General features: G+C 41.6%; 1 protein-coding gene across 3 annotated transcripts in view; it reads left to right on the forward strand.

The window, feature by feature from the left end:
- Positions 1–8281: 8281 nt before the first annotated feature.
- Positions 8282–19414, forward strand: part of dnaaf5 (dynein axonemal assembly factor 5) — a 115813-nt gene continuing 104680 nt past the window's right edge. Inside the window, exons 1-2 of one of the 3 annotated variants that reach the window (XM_043711346.2) lie at positions 8282–8989; positions 17653–17837. In XM_043711346.2, coding sequence (XP_043567281.2) covers positions 8458–8989; positions 17653–17837 — 717 coding nt within the window. In that variant the 5' untranslated portion in view covers positions 8282–8457. The remainder of the gene's footprint in view (positions 8990–17652; positions 17838–19414) is intronic. The other 2 variants (XM_087997911.1, XM_043711344.2) reach the window with 2 other exon arrangements.

Raw genomic sequence — 19414 nt, forward strand, 5'->3', positions numbered from 1 at the left:
TGGGGGAAGGGTAATTACGATGCTGTAAGACAGGATCTGAGGAGCATAAGTTGGGAGCATAGGCTGTCAGGGAAGGATGTCGTGGAATTGTGGAACTTTTTCAAGGAACAGATATGACGTGTCCTTGATATGTATGTACCTGTCAGGCAGGAAAGAAATGGTCGTGTGAGGGAACCTTGGTTGACGAGGGAGGTTGAATGTCTTGTAAAGAGGAAGAAGGAGGTTTACATCAGGTTGAGGAAACAGGGTTCAGACAGAGCAGTGGAGGGATACAGGATAGCCAGAAGGGACCTAAGAAAGGGATTAGGAGAGCTAAGAGAGGGCATGAAAAATCTTTGGCGGATAGGATCAAGGAAAACCCAAAGGCATTGTTTGCGTATGTGAGAAACATGAGAATGACGAGAACGAGGGTAGGTCCGATCAAAGACAGTAGTGGGAGACTGTGTATTGAGTCGGAAGAGATAGGAGAGGTCTTGAATGAATACTTTTCTTCAGTGTTTACAAACGAGAGGGACCATATTGTTGAAGAGGAGAGTGTGAAACGGACTGGTAAGCTAGAGGAGATATTTGTTAGGAAGGAAGATGTATTGGACATTTTGAACAACTTGAGGATAGACAAGTCCCCCGGGCCTGACGGCATATATCCTAGGATTATGTGGGAAGCAAGAGAGGAAATTGCACTACCGTTGGCAATTATCTTTTCGTCTTCACTGTCAACGGGGGTGGTACCAGGGGACTGGAGAGTGGCGAATGTTGTGCCCCTGTTCAAAAAAGGGAATAGGGATAACCCCGGGGATTACAGGCCAGTTAGTCTAACTTCGGTGGTAGGCAAAGTAATGGAAAGGGTACTGAGGGATAGGATTTATGAGTATCTGGAAAGACAGTGCTTGATTAGGGACAGCCAGCATGGATTTGTGAAGGGTAGGTCTTGCCTTACAAGTCTTATTGAATTCTTTGAGGAGGTGACCAAGCATGTGGATGAGGGTAGAGCAGTGGATGTAGTATACATGGATTTTAGTAAGGCATTTGATAAGGTTCCCCATGGTAGGCTTATGCGGAAAGTCAGGAGGCATGGGATAGTGGGAAATTTAGCCAGTTGGATAGAAAACTGGCTAACCGGTCCAAGTCAGAGAGTGGTGGTAGATGGCAAATATTCAGCCTGGAGCCCAGTTACAAGTGGAGTTCCGCAGGGATCAGTTCTGGGTCCTCTGCTGTTTGTAATTTTTATTAATGACTTGGATGAGGGAGTCGAAGGGTGGGTCAGTAAATTTGCAGATGATACAAAGATTGGTGGAGTTGTGGATAGTGAGGAGGGCTGTTGTCGGCTGCAAAGAGACTTAGATATGATGCAGAGTTGGGCTGAGGAGTGGCAGATGGAGTTCAACCCTGCCAAGTGTGAGGTTGTCCATTTTGGAAGGACAAATAAGAATGCGGAATACAGGGTTCACGGTAGGGTTCTTAGTGAGGTGGAGGAACAGAGGGATCTTGGGGTCTATGTTCATAGATCTTTGAAAGTTGCCACTCAGGTGGATAGAGCTTGTAAGAAGGCCTATGGTGTATTAGTGTTCGTTAGCAGAGGGATTGAATTCAAGAGTCGTGAAGTGATGTTGCAACTGTACAGGACTTTGGTTAGGCCACATTTGGAGTACTGTGTGCAGTTCTGGTCGCCTCACTTTAGGAAAGCTTTGGAGAGGGTGCAGAGAAGATTTACCAGGATGTTGCCTGGAATGGAGAATAGGTCGTACGAGGATAGGTTGAGAGTGCTAGGCCTTTTCTCGTTGGAACGGCGAAGGATGAGGGGTGACTTGATAGAGGTTTATAAGATGATCAGGGGAATAGATAGAGTAGACAGTCAGAAACTTTTTCCCCGGGTGCAACAGAGTGTTACAAGGGGACATAAATTTAAGGTGAAAGGTGGAAGGTATCGGGGAGATGTCAGGGGTGGGTTCTTTACCCAGAGAGTGGTGGGGGCATGGAATGCGCTGCCTGTGGGAGTGGTAGAGTCAGAATCTTTGGTGACCTTTAAGCGGCAATTGGATAGGTACATGGATGGGTGCTTAAGCTAGGACAAATGTTCGGCACAACATCATGGGCCGAAGGGCCTGTTCTGTGCTGTATTGTTCTATGTTCTATGTTCTTTCTTAGGTGCCCTCATTATTTCCTGATTTATTCTCTGTGCCATCATATATCTAATGTTATGCAGCCTGCAAAGTACTCATGCCAGAGTCCTTCTCCCCTCTTTATTTCTTACCTTCACATGGATTCTACATTTTCCTGTCCAAGTCCTGTCTCGATATTGTATGTATTCCATCCCATGCCAAAAACGGTGGACTGAGAATAGTGTGGATCTTGCAGCTGCTCCTGAGTTGCAGACTTTTTTGAAGACTTCTTATGTATCAGAAGCATTTTTGAATCTTTTGGAACTTTTAAAGTCCAAAATAAAATATGCAAAAAAAAAGCGAAGGAGAGAGTTTTTTTCCAACTGAGTTTGTGTGGGAGAGGCCTCCATGAGTTTGTTGAGTGTTGATCTGGGGAGGATTTTTTTTCAAACTTTTATACTTCAACACAAATGCACAATAAAAATATATACAAAGGAGATATTATTTTGCATCGTGAAGAAGATGTTCTTTTTCAACTGGAGCTTGTGTGGGAGCAGACTCCAAGTGTTTGTCGAGTTTCTATCTGGAGAAGAATTTTTTCATGTTTTCAACTTTATACTTGAAAAAAGATCTGCACAAAAATTGCATGAAGAAGGAGAGATTATTTTATACTTGGAGTTTGTGGACAGGCCTCCACATGGACGGCTCTGGAGAGAGATTTTTTTTTTATCCAGAGATTGAAAGCTGACAGTTGGAGGACTTGAGGAGGAGGCTTTTTTTATTGTTTCAGCTGAGCGTTGATTTTTAAAAAGATTTATGTTAATTTTTTAATATTTTGCATGATTAAGATTAAAGTCTGTGGGTACGGAAGGGTAGTTCATTTTTATATATATAAGGTGCTATTGAGAGCGTCTTTTTAGGTTTAATGTCACTGAGGGCATTCAAGAGATAGAGAGTGAGATGATGAGTAGATTTATAGAAGTGATTTCATAGCATGATCAGTCAGATAGATGGGTGACTGTCAGAAAATGTAAGAAAGTAGTTGAGAAGTCTCCTATGGCAATTCCTCTCTCAAACAGATATCCTGTTTTGGGTACTGTTGAAGGGGATAGTCTTAGATGAAAATAGAAGTGTCAGTCAGATCTTGGGTACTAAGAATGAATCTCATTTTAAGCAGGGTTTGTCAAGATTTAAAAGAATAATTGTTATAAGGGACTATCCTGTCAGTGGCACAGACAGGAGATTCTGTGGCAGTGAGCATGAATCTAGGATCGTATGTTGCTATCCTGGTGCCAGGGTTAAGGAATCTCAAAACATTTGAAGCACATTGTCAAAGAAGCTAGAAGTTGTTGTACACATTAGCAGGAATGACATAGTCAGGGAAAGGGTTAAGGCTTTGTACAGTGAAGGTAAGAAGTTAGGCAGAAGGTTAAAAAACAGAACCTCAAAGGTAGTAAACTCTGGTTTACTCCCAGTGCCAAGTTCTAATGAGGGAAAGAATAAAAGATCGGGCAGATAAATCAAAGGCTGAGGAGGTGATAGTGCAATGTGCAGGGATTCAAATTCTTGGAGCATTGGGATCTCTTCTGGGGTAGAAAAGACATGTTGGAACAGTATGGGTTTCACCTGAACTGGAAAGGGATCAATATCCTGGTGGGGAGATTTGCTTGTTCTATTTTGGGAGCCTGTAAAATATTAGAGAGGGCGATTGTGGGGTTCTTATGTAGCAGTGAAAATAGAAAGACAGAGGAGGATAGTTCTGAATCAGAAAAGAACAAGTTAATTCAAAAGGATAGACAAGAGTAAGTCAGAGAATGAGGTAACTGTGAAGAATTAAATTGCATTTACTTCAATGCAAGGGATCTTACAAATAAGGCTCATGAACTGCGGGCATGTATTGAAACACGGGACTGGGACTTCATAGCTATTACAGAAATTTGGCCAAGGGATAGTCAGGACTGGCAGCCCAATGTTCTGAGTTTTAGATGCTTGTAGGAAGGATAGAAAGGGAGGAAACAGAGGAGGGGAAGTGGCATTTTTAATCAAGGAAAACATTACTACGGTAATTAGAGAGGATACTTCTTAAGGAATATCCAGTGAAAATATATGTTGAAATTAGAAATAAGAAAGGGATGATCACCTTGATGGGATTGTACTGCTGTTCCCCCAGCAGTCAGAGGGGCATTGAGGAGCAAATCTGTAAAGAGATCTCAAATATGTGTAAGAATCAAGTTTAATTTTCCAAACATTAACTGGGACTGCCATAGTGCTAAAGGTATGGAAGGTGAGGAACTTGTTAAATGCGTTCAAGAAAACTTTCTTTATCAGTATGTATATGCTCCTACTACAAGAGGAGCAAACTCTGATCTTCTTTTGGGAAATAAGGCAGGGCAAGTGACTTAAGTGTTAAGCAGAGGACAATTGGGACTATTTTAAAAATAGTTATGGAAAAGGATAAGCCTTCCATAAAAGTTAAAGATTTTAATTTTGGTAAGGCAAAGTTGATTGGAGAGACTGTTCGCAGGTAAGGGGATGACTGACAAGTGTGATAGCGAGAATTCAAAGGAATTATATTCCTGTAGAGTGAAAGGTAAACCTTGTAAGATTAGGGAACAGTGGAGAAATAAAGATATAGAGGTTCTAGTCAAAAGTAAAATAACTTGTGTATTAGATATAGACAATGGGATCAAATGAATCTCTTGAAGAATACAAAGAGTGTAGAGGTTTTATTAAGAGGGAATTCAGGAAGGCAAAGATGAGATATGAGATAGTCTTGGCTGATAAGGCTGTTAGGATAATCCAACAACTACATTTCGAGCAAAAGATTAACGAGAGAGAGAGTAGGGTCTCTTAAAGATCAACAAGGTGATCTTTGTGTTTAACCTCAGGAGAAGAAAGAGATATTAAATTAACATTAACATCAGTTTTTAGTATGGAGAAAGAAATGGGTATTGGAGAATTCATGGAAATAAATATGATGTTATGAAAACATTTCACATTACAGAAGAGGAAGTGCTAAAGGTCTTAGAACACAAAGGTGGATAAATCTTCAGGACCCGATCAAATGTACCCCAGGACATTGTGTGAAGTTAGGGAGGAAATTCCAGGGCCCCTAGCAGAAATATTTGCATCATCTATAACCATGGGTGAGATGCTCAAGGACTGGAGTGTGGTCATGTTGTTTAATGTTATTTAAGAAAGGCTGAAAGGAGAACCCTGGGAATTACAGACCTGTGAGTCTAACATTGGTGGTGGGTAAGTTTTTGGAGATGATTCGGGAAAGATAGGAATTACATGCATTTGGAGAGGCCAGGAATGATTTAGGATAGTCAGCATGGTTTTGTGCAAAGCAAATTATGTCTCACAAACTTGATAGAGTTTTTTGAGGAAATAACCAAAAAGATTGGTAAAGGCAGAGCAATAGATGTTGTTTATTTGAACTTTGGTAAAGCCTTTGATCAGGTTCCTCATAGTAGACTAATTAACAAAATTAGATCATGTGGGATTCATGGCGAGCTTGCCAATTGGATACAAAATTGGCTTTACAGTTGAAACAGATGAAGGTGTTTTTTCTGGACTAAACACCTATGACCAGTGGTGTTCCACAGGGATTGTTTGTCATGTATACAAATGATTTGGATGAGAAAAGGAAGCATGTTAGTAGGTTTGCAGATAGAACCAAAATTGATCAATTGGGTCAATTGGCTGAGGAGTGGCAGATGAGTTTAATTTGGATAAATGTAAGATATTGTATTTTGGTAAAGCAAACAAGGGCAGGACTTATACAATTAATGGTAGGGCCCTGCATAGTGTTTTGGAACAGGGAGACCTAGGCGTTCAGGTACAGGGAGACAGGGTGGTTAAGAAGGCATTTAATCACGCTTGCCTTCATTGCACAGACCTTTGAGTATAGGAGTTCGGATGATGTGCTGAGGTTGTATAGGACATTAGTAACGCCTCTTCTGGAGTACTATCACCTTGTTATATAAAGGATATGATTAAACTGGAGAGAGTTCAGAAAAAAATTACCAGACTGTTGCTGGGATAGCAGATTTGAGTTACAAAACAATTGGCTGAGACTTTTTTCTTTGGTGTGTGGGAGGTTGATGGCAGAGCTTATAGAGGTTCATAAAATCATGAAGCATTTACATCAGGTGAATAGCAAAGGTCTTTTCCCTAAGATAGAGTTCAAAACTCAGCAGAATATTTTTAAGGTGAGAGGAGAAAGATTTAAAAAGGACATGGGGGCAACTTTTTTTTTAAAGAGTGGTTCGTGTGTGGAATGCACTGCCATAGGAAGTAGTGGATACAAGTACAGTTACACCATTTTAAAAGAAATCCGGATCAGTACATGAATAAGGAAGATTTAGAGGGATACGGGTCAAATATAGGCAGGTGGAACTAGTTTAGTTTGGAAACATGTCAGTGTGGACTGATTGGACCAAAGGGTCTGTTTCTATGCTGTATGACACTCTTTCCTTTCAGCCTGGTCTTTTGAAAAGTCTGATATCCCTGAATTTTAATTCCCACCTTTTAAATCTCTTTGTTTAGTTCAGTTAACTGGAAAACTCATGGAATTTCAATTCCTGCCCTGACTGAGGTAGGCACGGAACCTCTTTCATCACTTTGCTTCATCCTTGATGGATATTGGTCAAGTGAATAACAAATGGTCTATTTCTCTAATAAGAAATCTATGGTGACTTGTGGACTATAGCCAATTATTCATCTACTTCCCTCATTCTTCCCATAATAACGAATACACAACACACTTGAATTCCAGCAGCACTTGCCCATCCAATTGAAAACTATCACTAACCTCAATAGTTTCTGTCATCTGCCCACCCTTCTACATTGTAAACAGCCTAATGTTCTAAAATGAAAAAGTTCACCTTTGATAACCTGTCCCGAATTTCAGAATTAACTAACCTGTTGTGTATCTAAGTACCTTGCAGCATATGTGCCTAAAGGACAGCTCTTGAGGGATTTCCCGATTTTAGTGTTCAAGTCCCACCTGTTCCGAAGGTGTGTTATAGCACAATCTGTGATGTGGAGGTGCTGGTGTTGGACTGGGCTGGACAAAGTTAAAAATCACACAACACCAGGCTACAGTCTAACAGGTTTATTTGGAAGTGCAACTTTCAGAGCATTGCTCCTTCATCAGGTAACACATTTGAACAGATTGACTGAAGATGTAAACACTGATTTTACGGTTTGGAAATGCTGGTGTTGGACTGGGATGTACAAAGTTAAAAATCACATAAAAATCACACACCAGAATCAGGAGGAAGAGGCTGGAATGTTACCAGTGCGCCATAGCAGCCCCCAAAAATCAGACTTAAAAATCACACAACACCAGGTTATAGTCCAATAGGTTTAATTGGAAGCACTGGCTTTTGGAGCGCTCCCATTTCATCAGGTGGTTGTCGACTACACAATTGTAAGACACAGAATTAATAGCAAAAATTTATAGTGTGATGTAACTGAAATTATATATTTGAAAATACCTGGATTGTTTGTTAAGTCTCTCATCTGTTAGAATGACCTTGATAGTTTTACTTCTTTCAGATGTAAATCACAAAACGTTTTTTAAAAGTTACATTCTCAGATTAACTATAACAATTGGTCATGATTTGGAGATGCCGGTGTTGGACTGGGGTGTACAAAGTTAAAAACCACACAACACCAGGTTATAGTCCAACAGGTTTAATTGGAAACACTAGCTTTCGGAGCGCTGCTCCTTCATCAGGTAATTGTCAACCTGATGAAGGAGTGACGCTCCGAAAGCTAGTACTTCCGATTTTTAACTTTGTAACAATTGGTGACAGCACAGATAAGATGTTGAGATGTTGAAGGTGTTAGCCCCCTGTGTTTCCTGTCTGTGCCACAATGAAAAGTTTTGTGATTGAAATCTGAAAGAAGTAAAACTATCATGGTCATTCTAACAGATGAGAGACTTAACAAACAATCCAGGTATTTTTAAATATATAATTTCAGTTACATCAGACTGTTTACTTTTGCTATAAATTCTGTGTCTTATGATCTTATACTCCACAACCACCTGAAGGAGCAGCGGTCCGAGAGCTAGTGCTTCCAATTAAACCTATTGGACTATAACCTGGTGTTGAGTGATTTTTAAGACTGATTTTTGGGGGCTGCTATGGCGCACTGGTAACATTCCAGCCTCTTCCTCCTGATTCTGGTGTATCAGAAGATACCTCAAAAGCGTGATTTAAAATATTTATATACCCAAAGCAACAACAGGGAATGACAATAAAGTTGGTTTTGTTGAAAGTGCCATCAAGCGGATCCTTAGTAACGGTCGTAAAGTAGCGGCTGGTTGCTATTAGCAACGGAGAAGATGGCGGCGGTGGAAGAGGAGGAGGCGGCAGCCGCATGTCAGGCGTTGAGCCGCTACATCAACTGCCTGAACAACGAGAGCAAGAGTTCCCGTCGGCGGGCCTTGGAGTGTATCCGCGCTGGGACGGTGGAGCAGAAGCAGCTGTCGAGCGGGGTCCAGCAGCGGCTGCTGACCTCCCTCCTGCAGCCTCTCCTCCGCTCCCTCTCCGATCCGGCCGAGCGCTGCCGGGAGCTGACCGCGCTCACCCTGAGCGACTTCATACGGGCCGTCCCCCGGCCCCAGGAGGCCCTGCCTCAGCTCATCCCCGCCTTGGTGCAGCGCCTGGGTCAGCAGGAGATCACCGAGCCGGCCGAGGAGCTGCGCCTGACCCTGCTGGAGTTGCTGGTGCTAACCGTCGAAGTGTGCGGACGGCAGCTGGCCCCTTTCCTGGAGGACATGGTCAGGATCCTGCAGAGAACCATAGTGGACCCGTTTCCCGAAGTCAAGAAGAAGAGCTGCGAGTGCGCCGCCAAGTATGCGAAATGTACCCCCGGTAAGTGCAGAGTTTGCCCACTTTGACCATGCTCAGGAAGAGGAGCATGGCGAAGTGACCCTGTCTGCGTGGATGCAGGTGAAACTTCAGGAAAAGGCTGCACGTCACAAGATACACAACATTACTGAGAAGGGGAGGACAGCAGATGGTGGAGAGCCAGAGTCAACAAATGTGACTATGGAAAAGCACAGCAGGTCAGGCAGCATTCAAGGAGAGGAGGAGCATTATGGAGCAGGAGAGTCAATGTTTTGAGCATTAGCTCTTCATCAGGAATTGTCGGCGGGACGGGGTAGAAGAGGATGGCCATCCTGTTCTCCCACCTATCTGCTCCACCCTCTACGCTGATTTATCACCATCACCCCGACCTTCATCTACCGATTACATTCCTGGCTAACTCCCCCCGCACCCACCGCCCTCTGATTTATCTCTGAGCCCCCTTTGGCCTCTCCCCAACATTGCTGACAAAATGTCGACTTACCTGCTCCTCCGATGCTGCCTCATCAGCTGTGCTTTTCCAGCACCACAATGTTTGACTTTGATCTCCAGCACATACAGCCCTCTCTTTCTCCCTATTTTGGGCATCTTCATCAGGAGTGTAGGGAAGTGGGTTGACAAATAGAGGGGTGAGACTAGGTGGAAGGCAGCTGGGAAGGCGATAGGTGGGTTCAGGTGGGGTAATTGTGATAGATTGGTGGGGAAATTGGAGTGGATGGGTGGGAAGGAAAATGGACAGGTCAAGAGGGCGGTGCAGAGTTGGTAGGTTGGATCTGGGATGAGGTGGGGGGAGGGGAGATTTGGAAACTAGTGATATTGATGCAGTGTGGTTGAAATATTACTGAGAACTACTTAATTCTGTGATATATTCCCCATCACATCTGCAACGTGTTGTATTTTTATGTTCACATTCAATAGAATGAAATGTCCGAATGCTTCACAGGTGAACCATAAAGCAAAACATGACACTAAACCACATGAGATATGAGGACAGATGATTAAAAATATAGAGAAGTCCCCCTGTACCCGCGGGGGATACATTCCCCGACCAACCGCAGATAGTCACGAGCCCATTCATTTCAATGGGAAATTCACCTTCCTGGAAGTTTACTGGTCCCTGGTTCCAGAAGGTTGCCTGTAGTGAGTTTGGCCCATGGAAAACCGTGGGTAACTAAAACCATCAAAAACGATTCCGCAGATATTGTGGTCACCCTGTAGTTGAAAGAAATGAGTTTTAATTTCAGAGGACAGAATTCCTGATTCTTGAAGACATGGTTACCATTGGTGTGTTACAATCTCATAGGGGATAAAACTCCTTTAAGTCTCACTCTGGTCTCTGACTACTATTCATCACAACATGCGTTTGTGTGGGCTTACTGATTTCTTTCTTATCTCTGTTATGCTTCTTCTCTTCAAATTGTTAGCCAGTCCTTCCACTCTTCCCATTCCACTGGAGATTTCATAACCACTTCCAAAGAATTCTTACTAAGATTTGGAATGTGAGCTGTGTTTTTCTCTCCACAGATGCTGCCAGATCTACTGAGTTACTTTTGCATTTTCTTGTGTTTGTGACTGAATTTTGATCTGCTAGCATTTCTTTTCTTTGCGGCCTGCTTCTAACACTCTAATAAGCCCATCATACACTCTAAACTTTGATTCCTCATTACTCCTTCTCCCCAAACCCCCTCACCAATTATTTCCTGCATGAAATCAACTTTCTGTTATATCTCTGATTTTTGTCATATCGGTAAACTTAATTTCCTAACTCTTAGTTGGATAACCTCATTAATTCACTCCTTGGAAACTCATCGCAACCTCTTTTCTATAAAAACTTCCAGTCATTTGCCCAAAACTTCTGATCTATCTTTCATGTCACTTAAAGCATTAAAAAGACTCTGATTACAATATTTTTTCACTCGCATATTTGACATTGTGGACCACACTGTCCTCCTCTACTAAATTCTACTAATCGTTTTTAGAAGCCACTTTTATGTGGTGTCACTCCGTGTCTGAATGCATCTGAGCATCTACAGCAATGATGTCTTTCCTTTCCCAACACTTGCATTCCAGATCTACCAGATGCCCTTTTTCTCCTGTACCTGCTGCTTCTTGGTGATGTTGTCTATAGACATGGGTCCAGCTTCTACATGGGTTTAGGAAGACACTGGGCTCTGACATAAATAACAGTTGCATCATCATCTCTCCTTAAACACAACCACCCTCTCTCCTCAAATGTGCTGCTTTGTTTTTTGTAGAGTCTGGTGGTTTTATAACTTAATAGGTGCCATATTCATTCATTCATTTGCGTCAAAATTTCTCCTTGGTCTTCCTGCCTGTTCTATTCTCATGAGCTTACGAAGGATCAATGGATGTGAATCCATATAGTAGTATTCATTAATTGTGTGTGAATGCTGGTCCAGTAATTTAAGATCAGACTGAATGGAGAGGTAGAGGTAGTTTGCTTATATGACCTTTTTAGGGTGCTAAGGCGGAACATACTGAAGAAAGCTGTTAGCACTAGTGGAGGAACAACGGGGTAGATATTATTGAAACTGTGGGAGGGAAACAATATGCAAGTACACCATGGGAGTCATTTTTATTGTTGAAATAGCATGAGGTAAGTTGATCATGAGCCATCAGAAGGTAAAGGAGACATATATTTAAATGTTAACATTTTGTTCCACTATGTCTGGAAGATATTGGCTTGATGGATCTATTGCCTACCACCCCTCACTATCTTCAGATACAATGAATATTTACTGTTTGGCATCATGGTTTTACATGCTGTTATTACTTATTGGACTTTTAAAGTGTGGAATATAATATCTTTACATCTCTTTCAGTTTCATCCCAGTGATTTTAACATTGTTAGTTATAATACTCATTTGCAGTTGAAACAGATAAAGTAAAAGCAGTTGGCGTAGAAAGGTGTTCACATCTATAAAATGCATTCATTTTTAAAACGCTGAATTATTATGGGAAGTGTACCTACATGATGATATTTGAGGATTGCTTACGCGAGGAAGGTGGGTCAAAATATTAATGCAGATTAAGTGCCTTTAAACAGCTTCAAAAAATTCTCAATATAGCAACTGATCTCCCAGCAGCTTTGGCAGGGGATATAATGTTAAAAGATTAAATTGTCCTATTTCTGTGGACATAACTGTAATGTTAAAGGGTTAAACTGTACTGTCTTTCTCCAGAAGCTGAACATTCTGGCAGTAGGTTGTGGGGACATGTATGCAGGAATGTGGATGACTCACACTTCATTTGGGCAGCCATTTGCTACTATTCTCCTGCTATTATCAAATTAAACTCTCATTCAGTCTCTTCCATTGAGAAATGCTTTCATAGCGATCCCCAGGCAATAACAATTGTTTGCGTGATCATCCCCTGATGCTGAAGAGTATCACACCTACGTTGTCCTGGGAATCACGGAGTCAGAAAATTGATTGCATAATGATTCCCCAAGATTATGGCATTTATATTTACATGATCTCCGAGGATGACCTCATCCTGCCATTGTACCTGGGTAACATGGTTGTGGGGGGGTAGTGAGTGGCCAGGGTACCTGTAAGCATTACCACCTGACCTGTATAAAGGGGATGTGTTTCCTGTGTTCGGGCCTCTTTTGACTCGACTTTGTACACTTAGGAGTGTCAAAGTGGGTCACCAAGCTTGTACAGGCTTTAATAAACTTCAGCTGTTTGCAGAAGTTGGTGTGTGCAAATTTCATCTCGTGTGTGAAACCTCGGGAAAAGAACCTAACAGGGAAACAGTGAACATCTCAGGTTGATGACCATTCAACAGAACTTTGAAAGTTTGCCAAACTGAATATTCAACTTTGAATCTCTCTCCAGGACTACTGTCATACCTGCTATCTATTTGCAACATTTACTTTTATTTGCAGTTTCTGGCTTCCAATATATTTTGTTTTTTATTTTTAAAAATCATTCTCATAAGATTGCATTATGATGTGAAATAAATGATGCATCAAACATATAGTTCATAAACATCTTGAGAGGCTTTCGAACTTTAATTCATTAGTGCAGACATAAATGCGTTCCCATTTACCTTTGGAAATAGGCAGTTCACCCAGTCATTGATGTGAAAATTCGAGGGGGTGACTGTTGACAAAGCTGTTAACAACGAGTAGATAAGTCTTTCAGTTCTGCTTGATGCCAGAACCAATACTATGCTTCCAAGATCTTGGCTTTCTGGCCTTTGAAACTCTGAAAGAAGTGTGGCTTGGCACAATGTTGCTTGCCTGCCTGGAGAAACTTAGAAAGCAATTTTTTTTTATGACTGGGACAAACTGCACACTTTTGCCAGTTAAATTTAATTCTAAGCATTAAGCCGAAGACACACATTCTTTTGACCTCATAACTATTGTTGTAATTGTTGTTTCTAGCTTGTGGACCTGTGCCAGTAAAATGGCAATGCAATGCAGCTTCTGTGTTGCCTGTTTCTGGATGCCTGCAATAGCATGGCAACGATAAAACATTGTCACATCCTTATGAGACTTCTGGCAGCAAATTTTGAGCACTTTTAGAATACTTGGATTTAGTTGAACTGCATCTGTGTCCAAGTTTGTGATTATTGACATTAAAATGTTATCAATATTTTCAAAGCCTATTGTAGAATAAGTGGATTTTAGGTTCACACACAAATGAATTTTGTTCGTACATCAAATTTTATGATGCTATTTGTCCTACATAGATATTAAATAAATTAGTTTGCTGTTTATCTTATGCATCCTGTTAGCTTCTGTATTATAGCACAAAAAATCTAATTTACAAATAAATCCTGATAAACTTGCAGTGTCCATAGCATACATGCATAGGAGATAAGATACATATGTAAGCATTTTCGTAAGATTTCTTTTGATTATTTGCATAGCAATTAAAATGAGGGCCCGGTGGATCTGAGTGACTGAGATCCTTGATTGGGGAGATTGGGTCTCCTCATTCTTGGAATTGCCTCTGAGATAGCTGGTCAGAGCCCACGTATTATTCATGTATAAATAAAGGGTGACTTGGTGACAGGATACCGGCCTCTGTGCAATCATTTCAGCGGCAACGAGAGAAAATAATAATTTCCTGAAGAAAATTGGACCACACCGGTCGTCTTTGAGTTGGGGTAAACATTGCTGGCATCAGACCTTTATTTGGGCAGTTGGAGTTGTTTGATCCTGCCGCCAAAGTCTGGGCCCTGTATGTGGAAAGAATGTGTCATTCTTTCTGGGCAATTGATATTGGGGCAGATGAAAAGCAATGAGTTAACTCTTCTGATCTCTTGCGGACCCACAGCATTTTCAGTTTTTTCTTTGGAGCCGAACTTTCCTTGAGGCACCAGATACTAAAACTTAGAAGAGTTGACAGATTTAGCTAAGGAATATTATGTCCCCAAGCCTCCCCTAATTCTGAGATGCTGCAGATTTTATTCAGCACTTTACGAACAAGGGGAAGCCATATCGGGAGTTTCAACGCGGTTAAGACAACTGGCAGAGGCATGCGATTTTGGGTTAACCCTGAATGAGATGCTGAGAGACTGGTACGTGGGATTAATGACATAACCATGCAAAAGCACCTACTTGCTGAAGCCCAATTGAACTTCAAGCATGAGAAAGTAGAGCATGTGAGCTATAGAGTATGCTAGCCAGAAAGGGCACCCTCACCTGTCCAATTGAGCTGGGGGACACAGCTTGAGTAGCGACTTACAGAGCTTCACACAGGGCATAATACTCATGGGGAGCAAAAGTATTTATCCCGAGTAAAGGTTGCTGCCAGAAGCTGGCTGAACTCCAGGGTCATCCAGGGGTTTTCAAAATGAAAATGTTGGCAAGAAGTTGTGTTTGGATGCCAGGATTGGATGCTGACATAATTGCCATTGGTTGGGCAGTTCCCAGAGTGCTAACAAGGACAAAAATTACTGCCAGTAGTGATTGGAACAAAGGTGAGGTGGATCTCATTAACTGTGAGATCCTTGACTGAGGCTGTTAATCTGGGCAATCAAGGAGAACTGGCTGACAGATAAAACAGGAGTTTCAGAGACTCTCCTCATTCTCGCTACTGGCTCTGATCTGGCTAGTCAGACTCCATATACTGCACACATGTAAATAAGGGGTGACTTAGTGATGGGACACTGGCCTCCGTGCAGTTGTTCCGGCTTATAAAATTATTATATGCAATTCTGATTGTGAAACTTAAGAGTCATAGAGATGTACAGCATGAGAACAGACCCTTCGGTCCAACCCGTCCATGCCGACGAGATATCCCAACCCAATCTAGTCCCACCTGCCAGCACCCGGCCCATATCCCTCCAAACCCTTCCTATTCATATACCCATCCAAATGCCTCTTAAATGCTGCAATTTTACCAGCCTCCACCACTTCCTCTGGCAGCTCATTCCATACACGTACCACCCTCTGCGTGAAAAAGTTGCCCCTTAGGTCTCTTTTATATCTTTCCCCTCTCAGCCTAAACCTACACCCTCTAGTTCTGGACTCCCTGACCCCAGGGAAAAGACTGCCCATTTACCCTATCCATGCCCCTCATAATTTTGTAAACCTCTATCAGGTCACCCCTCAGCCTCCGACACTCCAGAGAAAACAGCCCAGCCTGTCCAGCCTCTCCCTATAGCTCCAATCCTCCAACCCTGGCAACATCCTTGTAAATCTTTTCTGAGCCTTTTCAAGTTTCACAACATCTTTCCGATAGGAAGGAGACCAGAATTGCATGCAATATTCCAACAGTGGCCTAACCAGTGTCGTGTACAGCCGCAGCATGACCTCCCAACTCCTGTACTCAATACTCTGACCAATAAAGGAAAGCATACCAAACGCCTTCTTCACTATCCTATCTACCTGCGACTCCACTTTCAAGGAGTTGTGAACCTGCACTCCACGGTCTCTTTGTTAAGCAACACTCCCTAGGACCTTACCATTAAGTGTATAAGGCCTGCTAAGATTTGCTTTCCCAAAATGCAGCACTTCGTATTTATCTGAATTAAACTCCATCTGCCACTTCTCAGCCCATTTGGTCCAGATCCTGTTGTAATCTGAGGTAACCCCCTTCGCTGTCCACTACACCTCCAATTTTGGTGTTATCAGCAAACTTACTAACTGTACTTCTTATGCTCGCATCCTTTATGTAAATGACAAAAAGTGCCATCCTTGTGGCACTCCACTGGTCACAGGCCTCCAGTCTGAAAAACAACCCACCACCACCACCACCCTCTGTCATCTACCTTTGAGCCAGTTCTGTATCAGAATGGCTCGTTATCCCTGTATTCCGTGAGATCTAACTTTGCTCATCAGTCTCCCAGTTGTTGAACGCCTTACTGAAGTCCATATAGATCACATCTACTGCTCTGCCCTCATCAATCCTCTTTGTTACTTCTTTAAAAAACTCAATCAAGTTTGTGAGACATAATTTTCCACGCACAAAGCCATGTTGACTATCCCGAATCAGTCCTTGCCTTTCCAAATACATGTACATCCTGTCCCTCAGGATTCCCTCCAACAACTTGCCCACCACCGAGGTCAGGCTCACCAGTCTATAGTTCCCTGGCTTGTCTTTACTGCCCTTCTTAAACAGTGGCACCACGTTTGCCAACCTCCAGTCTTCTGGCACCTCACCTGTGACTATCGATGGTACAAATATCTCAGCAAGAGGCACAGCAATCACTTCTCGAGCTTCCCACAGAGTTATCGGGTACACCTGATCAGGTCCTGGGGATTTATCCACCTTTACCCGTTTCAAGACATCCAGCACTTCCTCCTCTGTAATCTGGACAATTTGCAAGATGTCACCATCTATTTTCTACAGTCTATATCTTCCATATCCTTTTCCACAGTAAATACTGATGCAAAATGCTCATTTAGTACCTCCCCCGTTTTCTGCGGCTCCACACAAAGGCCGCCTTGCTGATCTTTGAGGGACCCTATTCTCTCCCATGTTACCCTTTTGTCCTTAATGTATTTGTAAAAACCCTTTGGATTCATCCTTAATTCTATTTGCCAAATCTATCTCATGTCCCCTTTTTGCCCTCCTGATTTCCCTCTTAAGTATACTCCTACTTCCTTTATACTCTTCTAAGGATTCACCTGATCTATCCTGTCTGTACCTTACATGTGCTTCCTTCTTTTTCTTAACCAAACCCTCAATTTCTTTAGTCATCCAGCATTCCCTATACCTACCAGCCTTTCCTTTCACCCTGACAAGAATATAATCCGTAAGTTGCAAAAGGATTCTATCTTGAATCCACCAGTTTTTGTCTCCGTACTCATAGTGTGCTTTGCCACAGATACTGCTGTTGTACTTTGAAAACTGCCAAGCTCATTATGAGATACTGCAAGTAAAAGTAAGTAAACCATTCATTGGAAGTGGACCCATAATTTTGTGAAGAACTTTGTTTTTACTCTTGTAGTAGCTAAAAAAATAATGTTTTTTTTAAAAAAAGAAAATTCATTGCAAGTTAATCTCAGTAAAAATAAACAAGAGTGTTGACAAAATGAAAATTTGATTTCTGGTCAGACATTGAGAAGAATTCTTCCTCTCATCCATCATACTTAGAATGAAGGGAAAAGATGGTAAATAACAATTTTGGTATATAGTGACTTGTGAATAAAATTGGATTAAATTCACTCAATTTTCACTACTTTTCAGAAACTTTTCACATGCAGTCCGAATCTCTAATAAAACCGCTGATGCAGACCATATCTCACCAGCATTCAAAGGTCCGTGTGGCAGTCATACAGGCAACAGGAACAGTCATTCAACATGGCAATGGAAAATCTGTCGATGATGTTCTCTCTCATTTGACACAACGACTTTTTGACGATGCACCACTGGTGAGGAGAAATTCTACCATATGCCATTTTCACTATTTAAATGTACATGTAACTGTTATTATGTCAAAAAGTACAATGTCATCTTGCAGACTGTTTAGAAACATTGTTCTCTGCCTCAGTGATAGGATACATTTTCTGCTTTACACAAAATCAACAGCTTAAGCAAAGTATGTTTCTAAGTTTTCTTTTTAGCTTTGCTTCCAGCCTCATGAAATTGAAGTCCTGAATTTGCTTTTGAGTTTTTAAAACTTATTTATTCGTGGAATGTAGTTGCTGCTAGCTCGGCATTTATTGCCCATCGAGAAGGTAGTGGTGATGAGTTGCCTTATCGAATAACTGCAGTCTCTGTTCTGTAGGTTCAGTCAGCTTTGTTAAGAAGCATGTATCAGGATTTTGACTAGGTAATAGTTTAGCAAGTTGAATATATTTTTAAATCTGGATGGTGTGTGATTTTGGGGAGATGTTGCGGTTGATGGTGTTTGCACATATCTGGCGGCCCGAGTAGTTTTGAGAAGTCATGGATTTGGAAGATGTTTTCTCAGTGAATTGCTGTTGAGCTTGTTGGAGATGGTACACACTGTAGTTAGTCTGTATTAGTGGTGGAAGGAATGACTGAGATGGTGGATCTGAATATGAATGGGCTACCTGGTCCTGGTCATGTTTAACCTCTTGAAAAATTAATTCAGTTAATGGAACCACAATTATTCCTCAGTAATAAGTAAACATTGGATATGCACCTGATTGCATTGTTGTTTTAACCATATCTCCACCATGAAATTTCCTTGTCTCCAAGGATTCACCATTTTCTTCGAAAAGTGCTGATTCATTCTAGGATACTTTTTCATAAATATTAACCAGCTTTTCAAATGGTTACTTTGAGAAGGTATGATTTTTTTCAAGTTGCTTGTCAACTAGGCAATTTTGTGATGGAACAGCACAGACAGCTCAGTACTATCTTAAGTGCCCACATTTGCACGTTGCAGGAAAAATACTGACTTGGGATGCAAACAGCCAATCTAAAGCTTTTGTTGTTTTTCCTATGCAATAAATGACACTGATTTTACTTCTCGAATGTATTGTGACCATCTCAGTTTTCTTTATTTTCTCATTTTTGGTTTGGAACTGTGGCTTGAAGTTTAGAATTGAACTTCGAATTTCAGCTTGTTTTTTAAAAAAAACGCGTATTGTATTGTATAAAACAAACAAGGGCAGAACTTAGACAATTAAAAGTATTGCATCGGGTAGAACATAGAGACCCAGGGGTTCCTTGAAGTTTGCATCATGTACAGATAGAGTGGTTAAGAAGACGTTTAGCACGCTTGCCTTCCTTGTTCAGACCTCTCAGTACATCATGTTGAGGTTGTAAAGGACATTGGTGTGCCTCTTGTGGTATCCAATTCTAGTCTTCCTGTTGTAGAAAGGATATTATTAAGATCGAGAGGGTTCAGAAGAGATTTACCAGGATGTTGGTGGGGGTGGTCGGTTTGAAATACAAGAAAAGGTTCGATAGGCTGGGACTTGTTTCACTGGAGTTCAGGAGATTGAGGGGTAACCTTACAGAAGTTTATAAAATCATG

This window comes from Chiloscyllium plagiosum, unplaced genomic scaffold, assembly GCF_037043375.1.
Source record: "Chiloscyllium plagiosum isolate Xiang-an unplaced genomic scaffold, Cpla_swu_hap1 HiC_scaffold_20, whole genome shotgun sequence".
In the NCBI taxonomy this organism is placed as follows: domain Eukaryota; kingdom Metazoa; phylum Chordata; class Chondrichthyes; order Orectolobiformes; family Hemiscylliidae; genus Chiloscyllium; species Chiloscyllium plagiosum.